At 31.7% G+C, this 8124-nt stretch overlaps 2 protein-coding genes across 3 annotated transcripts in view; both read right to left on the reverse strand.

Annotated features, from left to right (window-relative positions):
- Positions 1 to 8124, reverse strand: part of LOC105282608 — an 83689-nt gene that overhangs the window by 61960 nt on the left and 13605 nt on the right. The gene's annotated exons all lie outside the window — the stretch shown is intronic.
- LOC105282617 lies at positions 69 to 7374 on the reverse strand. The gene is made up of 10 exons (XM_020032758.2): positions 7027 to 7374; positions 5198 to 6904; positions 3742 to 3861; positions 3509 to 3626; positions 3121 to 3385; positions 2893 to 3009; positions 2503 to 2593; positions 2088 to 2233; positions 1781 to 1913; positions 69 to 1103 (listed from the first exon to the last, which is right to left on the reverse strand). The coding sequence occupies exons 2-10, from the start codon at positions 5342 to 5344 to the stop codon at positions 1053 to 1055; spliced, it is 1188 nt and encodes a 395-aa protein (XP_019888317.1). The 5' UTR covers positions 5345 to 6904; positions 7027 to 7374; the 3' UTR covers positions 69 to 1052.

An 8124-nucleotide genomic window follows, 5' to 3' on the forward strand; every position in this document is an offset into this window, starting at 1 on the left:
GATGGGCCGTGATGGTCCAATCGCTTGGCCGGCGCGATCGCCGGATCTGAATGTATTAGATTATTTTGTTTGGGGCTACATAAAGAATTTAGTCGAGCACTGGCGTGATGGCACAGAACATGAAGTACGTGAAGCAATTATCGCGGCCTTCAATACCATCACGCCGGACATGGCGCAACGTGCAACGCGTAACATTGTTCGAAGAGCCGAACTCTGCATAGAGCAACGAGGAAGGCACTTCGAACAATTATTGCATTAAATAATGAGAGTGGATTAGGTCTATTGGAGAAATCACTTTAAGGACCGGTTTTTCAATCATGGTTTAAACTTAGATCTACGTTTAAACCATGATTGAAAAACCGGCCCTAAAAAAACGCTCCGTGCTATCTACCGCAAGGTGGTGAGGAAACGATAGCTTTCCTTTCCTTTGCCTTAAAAACAATTTCTTTTACCTTAAAATAAAATTGCCACAAAATAAACTATTTTGGAAAAAAGGATATGAATCAATTATCGCTCAGCGCGGGGCCCCAGCGTCACACGCTGTTTCTATCAGTCTCCAAGATAGCCGTCAGTAGGAGGACCCCCCGCGCGCCCTTGTTATTGTCAGTATCTAAGACACCCCATTCTCCCTCACCGCGCGCCGCCCAGCTCGCGGTATCAAAGAGCGCGCGGCCCTCCTACCAACCTATCTCGCTGCACGCACCGCCCTCATTCGCTTATATTTATTAATTAATAACTCCGTTAATATTGCGAAAATCGCAAAATGACATTGGACTTTTCTATTCAGCTAAGTTCAAATTACACGTCATTAACGGGTGGCACGGGGTCATCAAGACACCCTGTATATTTCAACTAATGCAATATTTGTCTGCGTACTTTGTGGGACATGGCGATTCCGAAAGAAAAAGAGATATTTTATAAATACGTATACATATGTATTTCTAATACCGTCTCGACCAGCATCTACAATTATGAAGAAAGAGAAAAGCCCGAAGGCGTATTTGATATCTACTTACTATAGTTTAATATACTATCAAAATATGTACTCGTTATTATTGCACAGAGTACATGAAGGTGAAGTAGGACATTGATGCATTAATCAGCTGCAAACAAGTATATTCGTGTTTGTGTTATTTGCACAAGATATACAACATTGCTCATATATTGCAATATATTATTTTTCAATATATTATAAGTGTATCTCGAATGTCTTAATATATTACAAATACATATAATAAGTATATATACATATATAATATATGTATATATTATATATAATATGTGTTGGAGCAAGTTTCCGTTAATATAATAGTATATTAATATAAAGGGAGTCTGACATAAGGCAAAAAACCTCTCGCCCACAGGTAGATCTCGTCAAACTGAATTAAAAAGTCCTGTACCACAAACAACCACGTAAAATGTCGAGTATTAATTAAATAAAGTTCGTTAATTCAGCGGACGCGATTGGTAGCGAGGAAAGTAGTTATGAATGACGTAATAAAAAACGGCTAGTCGTGCGCGCGATATCAGCGAGTATCGGATTACAGCGGCAGGCGAGACGGCGCGCCGAGACGCCGTGGCGCGAGGACAATAATTTCTCAGTGTCTCATTGACGCGCTCGTGTTGCCAAGAAAGTGTTGTCACGTATTTCTTTTTGTGATGTATGAATGAGAATAACCGCAGTTATAGTAATGGAAACTGACTCAAATCTTTACCCTGCGTAATCCAACAATCTGCTTGCTTCAACAATTAATATGTAGAAATAAGTGAAATAGCTTACTGTAGCAAAACATTTTAAAGATGCTACAAATATTCCACTGATATTTAGGGTGAAAATTTTACTGCTCCTTTGTAATAAAAATAATATCAGTTTCTGTATGTTTACCGGTGCTAAGTACCATGGAACGTTGTATCTAGAAAACGTTGTATAAAGAAATAATTAAAATGATATTAACATAATTTGGGAAGTATAGGAAAATAAATTACTAATTTTTCATACATATATGCATGCGGTTTTTAATTCGTATTTTCGTCCTTAAAAGCTATTAACATAAAGTCATATAATAACATATTAAAATATGACTTACATAGTTACATACACGTGATTACTGTAATCTGTAACTTCTTGCCCACTGTTATTGGCTAGTAATGTGCTGCACATAATAATTATTACAACCGAAAGATGTAATAAAACTTCCTCAATTCTTTCCGCAGGGGACTCAATTTGAAATATCTAAAATATTATAATTGTGCGATACAGATAAAACACATCACTTCGTACAAAATGTAAAATTTACTAATGAAAAAAGCAAGCAAGAGATGTAAAAAAGCAACTGGTATTATATTTCTCATCTTTGTAATTTATAAATCTATCATAAAATTAGCAGAATTTGAAATACGGAGTTTTAATAATTTCTGAACATTTTTCTCTCTTCTAAAATGGACATTAACAGACGTTAGTTGTAAGTCGCTCGTAAATATGCTGAAAGTAGGAAAACTCACTCGAAGAAGATTCAAACTCATGCAAAGCACAATAATTATTACTAAAGCTAAAACGGATCCTTCAAGACTATTTACAGAAGCTGTAGCGAATCTTAAACAGATATTAGTATTAAATTATTATTAAATAACAATAATATCATATCAGCCAATACCAATATAAAAGATTCGATTAAATTTCAATTGTGTAAATATTTTTGCATATTTTTAATTATTTTAATCATTTTATAATATTTTATTAGCAACATAATTCAAAAGTTCTCGTGATATTCTGTATATATCTAATATTTTAGTTTTATAATAACTGACAAATTGCACGAAAATTATAATGTTGCTGTTACAATGCTTTATCAGTGTCATTTGTATGTATAATGCACACACATAAATACTAACTCCATAGCTTGGCGTTGTATATCTACGGCACAGATAATCTTTCTGCAAATTACAATTCCATTCTTCATGTCAAAGTTATGTAACAACTCGATTGCCATTGCCTTCTCAATACGATAACTATAAATAACGTTCCTGTTATAATTAAATCGTCTGCAGATTGTTTGAAATAATACATGAAAGTTTTCTGATAATCTGAACATCCATATGCTCCATTAATCATTTCTTTACCTGGCAATTTCAAACATTCCACAGATATGCTTGAAATATGATATTATCATCGTTCCCACTGCTGTCGTTAGGACTGACCCTGTAAAACTGACTGTGCTCAAATGCAGAATAAGAAAAAAATGAAACTGCTCTTGTACGACGAAGTACTCGGTCACAAATTCCATGATGCGAGTTGCGTAAGACTCATTTTTCGGCATAATGATGTCAAAAGTGTACGGCCAGTACACCATGACACCAATAAAATATAGTCCGCTCATAATTAGTACTGAATACAAAGAAGAAATCTTTACATAAAAATAGTTATTATTCGAATTTCCAATATTCTTCAACTTTTTTCTAATCTATTTTTTATGTTGTAATGATAAAAATCGTCGGATCTGTTTCTTACTTATTATTCTAATCGTCATACGTTTTGCAATATATCCGTATTTATCATAGATAGCAATTTCGTCTTTGTCCTTTAGTTGATTGTAGATGTGTTGCAGTTGATCAAGTAAATATCTGACCTGTCGTGTTAATAATATTTTATGCCATATCCCGCAAAATTTGAAAAAACGTTTCCACGTATAAGAATTCATTTATAGCTGTTGCTTTCTTTTTAAAAGAAGAAGCATAACTTACATCTTTCGTTTTCATCCACATTGTGATGGGCGGAATCGCAAGTATGGCATAGAATGTCACACCACACAACATTTTAACAACAAAGTCAAAGCTACATTCTACAAAGTAGAATCTTAAAAGCTATATAAACAAATTTATTAATCTATTAATCCAAGTCGCGATTTGTTAGTTACATAGTTCTAAACGACATACTTCTATAATATTCAACAAACTAAACGTAACCGATAAAATTAAATAATAATGATTCAAAGCACCAGTTAGCATACCTACTTCAAAATGACGTCAGAAGAACTGGTGATTACTGTGTGATCCAGTGGCGTCAAATGACTAAATAAAATCTAATATAAAACATCTCTTCTGTGACATGTTAATAACGTTGTAAAACTATATTGTTTAAATACAAATTTGTACTACAAAATTAATCTTTTATGAATACTTAGGTATATAAATTATGTTATTATTAGGTTTTATTAAATACTAGCATCCCCCGTCACGCGGGCTTCGCCCGCGATATTATGTGTAGAATTAAATAAAAACACATTTTACACCTTCTCACCCGTTAGGGCTGGAATTTCGGAAAACCCACCCTTAGTGAGCACCTACGTAATAGAAGGAATATACCCTTAAAATTTCAAGTCGATAGGTGCAGTGGTTCGGGCTGCACGTTGATGAGTCAGTGAGTGAGTGAGTGAGTGAGTGGTATTTGGCTTATATATATATATATATTATATATATATATATATATATATAGATTAATTAAAATTTTTATACAGTTTGAAATAATTTAGAAACTTGATACTAATAAAGAGTGAATAATTAGAACTGTAAAATAAGGTTTGATTTCATTGCTACTTATCTAGAGTGACAAAGCGTTGCTTATAACTTAATTCAAATAGCACAGAATATCCTGAGATGATCCTAAATATATCCTAAAGCAAGCTTTTGCAATAAGTTATTTTTTTACGCTTAATTTATTTTTATAACATTTATATCATAACAATAATTTATATTATAAATAGAAATATTATATGTCATTTATATTATAAATAATTTAAACCATAACATAATATTAATAATATTATGAATAACATAATATTATTTATAATATTATATCCACTCTTACAACTTTAACAATATGCCAAACTTCTGTAAAAAAAAGAATTTCTTGATAGTCGAAAAAAATATAAGGGGACACAAATACATTTGCCAACAAAATATTTTTACAATTTGAATATATTATAATTATTTAAACGTTTCTGATAATAATAAATAATAATAATTAATTATTAACGTTACATAAAAACAGATGGCTATAAAACATCTTTTTATCAATTTAAAATACAATCTGCCTGTGTGTGGCATCCATCTATCATTTTAACATGATCATCTGTGTTCATTCTCTGACCAAATTCTGACATCATCTTGATATAGGTATCCTACCTGGACACTGACGTACCAGAACTACAATGATGCTCATCAGATAATTACAAACCAATGTTCCTAACAAATTAGTGAATATTGTTTCCTTGTAAGGCCACAAGCCGAAAAGGAGCAGAAGAAATCGATTCCAGTTGAAGAAACGCTTTTTAATACAGATCATCATTTACGATCATCGAACTTTGTATTTGACTGCGAAATAATCCACGCTGGTTTTTGCATCCCTCCACTCATCGCTAGAGTGTTTTACAAGTTTCCTCTTTCCGAGTAATTTCCAAGTAAATTATTTAAATTAGCGTAAATACAGCGCACTATAGATGATACCACCATGCGATTATAACAATTGTTTGATGATAATTTAATGTCTTCACACGAGAAAAGCACTCAACAAGTAAGAAATTTACCTTACACGGAAAGAAGAAAAATTTCATCGCGTGTTCAATTCCCACGGTAAAATATTCGTAAAATGATGCTAGAGAAGGAAGTACGCGCAAGCGCAGTTCCCTTTTCCACTGCCCCAGTAGTTCTTGGCGTTTCAGTCCGTTGTGTGCAGTCGTGATGTTCACATGTGCGTTAGCAGAGCAGCGGCTCATCGATTTTATATACGTACATTAAAGTCTGGAATTACTGGTAAAGTACGGACACCACCAACCAACCACCAATCTGTTACTTACAAGGAATTTTGTCTTACTTTTAGTGAAGGATTTAAAATATAAAGTTAAGTTTAGTTAAGGGAATTCAAAATATTTTGTTGTATAATACTAAATGTAAATAGAAACAATAATGTGCATGATTTATCAACTTACTCAATTATATTCATTAAGTAGCTAGAAGAAAGCTTTATGTATTGTTTTAATCAATACATTATGTTACGTTATTATTGATAGAATATTGCAAAAATCTGAAAAGCATTTTAGCAATGTATTAGCATTGATTCTGCAATAACTATGATTCTGCAGTATGACAAGGAATGTTTTTATTTTGTTTACGATTTTTGTAGACAACTTTATATACATCATGATTTGGGAAAAACAAATATTATACATATTTTTAACAACTTTATTTTTGACGTAATATTAAAAGGGAAAGAATATCGAAATATGGTAAACTACCTCTTTCTAACAAAAACAATATTAGTTTCTGTAGGTGAACCAGTGTTAGATTAGAACCATTAAACATATATTATAACTGCAAAACAACGATTTAAAATCTAGAACATGATTGTTGCGTATTTATCTTCGAAACACAGTTGATGAATATCTTAGGACACATAATCAAAATCATCAAAAGCAGACGTAAAGAATGGTACAGCTGGAGAGATTTAAAGGATGAGTCTCAAGCAGCACCTATTGAATGAAAAACAACCTTTCTTTTTTTGGATATCAAAAATGTGACGAACTTGCTTCAGTTCCCGCAAATGATAGTTTTACATGAACAGATACTCATAATTTAGCGTCTTTATACGGAAAGATGGTAAGAAAACTAAATAAATGATTTCGCGATGAAAAGAATTACATAGATGTTTATTTGTAATGTTTATTTACAGAAAGACATTTATGAAACAAACTTTTAATAGTACTTTAGTAGCTCATCTCTTTTCACTATTCCAGCATTATTATATGCTTAATGCATATTTTTTCTTTTCATCAAGTACGTTTTCTCGTTTTGTTTGGGAAGATTGCACCATTAATCTAATATGCCAAAGTATTCGCCTCTAAAACTATTGCTGAGATATATATAAAATATATAATAAATTTACTTTATTAGATTTTTATACACATAAAAGAAGTATCTTATTATTATAAACCATATTCTAAATTTACCTATCATTCTTTGTATTATATTTACCTATCATTCTTTATATTATATACACCGTCTTCAATAAATCTTTGTCAACAATGTAACTTCTTATCCTAATAACAATATTACAGCAGCCATCATTCCCAAATGCATTCAAATTTTCTTTACTAGATTAATTGTATTCTTTATCAGTCATTGATATTCTGTTTTTTTTTAATTGCATGCATTAATCATGATTGCACGAATACTCATTATTAATATCTGTAAAGTGTAGATTTGCAATTAAGTCATTTAGACAGTGCAAGAAGACAAAAATTAGCTCGTTGTGTGTGTGTGTGTATCCATTGACATATTACTTACATTGTTGCAATTTCATTTAAATAATGTCCCATATATTTCAACATAAAAAATACTTTACTGTCGTCGATTTCGTCGGTTCTGTGATTGACTGTGCATGTATTTCAACTAATGCAACTTTTGTCTGTTTATTTTATTTTATTTTAGAGAGTGTTACAATTTGGAAAGAAATTAAAATATTTCATATATGTGGTTATGTACTTTATATCTACCTATTTTATTCTAATATACTATCAGACAATCTATCTGCTTGTTATTATTGCATGGAGTACATGAAGGTGAAGTAAGATATTGATGCACTCACCAGCTGCAAACAAGTACGTTCCTGCTTGCAATATGTGTACAAGATATGCGGCATTCATATAATGTATTATAAGTATATAATAAATATGTTAATATATTATATATAGAGTGAAATACGTACAATATGTGTAATATATTGTAATAACACGGTTTAAAAGTTTGGGAACCCTGAAATATTTCGAAAAATACGCATTTGCGTGAAAAACGTTCCATACAAAAGTTGTGGATTATTAATTCACGCACATTCTAATATTAGTATGACTTTGAATAGCGTTGTCAAGGTCACGTAAAATTCACCTTGAAATAAAAATGGGGGTTCTCATTAAAAAATTTCAAAGTGATTTTTACCTGACTTTGACAACGCTATTCCAGGTTGTACTAATAGTATTATATGATACGTCACTTGATACCCTACAACTTTTGTGTGGACCTTTTTACACGAAAATACGTATTTACGACATATTTCGGAGTAGTCATACTTTTGAT

Source organism: Ooceraea biroi, chromosome 4, assembly GCF_003672135.1.
Source record: "Ooceraea biroi isolate clonal line C1 chromosome 4, Obir_v5.4, whole genome shotgun sequence".
NCBI lineage: Eukaryota > Metazoa > Arthropoda > Insecta > Hymenoptera > Formicidae > Ooceraea > Ooceraea biroi.

Excerpts from the sequence above, each read along its gene's own strand:
- LOC105282617 (XM_020032758.2), bottom strand. The coding sequence starts at position 5,344 with ATGATGATCTGTATTAAAAAGCGTTTCTTCAACTGGAATCGATTTCTT. Across the intron at positions 3,386-3,508 it reads TATGACGATTAGAATAATAA|TACTAATTATGAGCGGACTA; the intron begins GTAAGAAACAGA and ends CTTTGTATTCAG. Across the intron at positions 1,104-1,780 it reads CTTTAAAATGTTTTGCTACA|CTGATTAATGCATCAATGTC; the intron begins GTAAGCTATTTC and ends ACTTGTTTGCAG.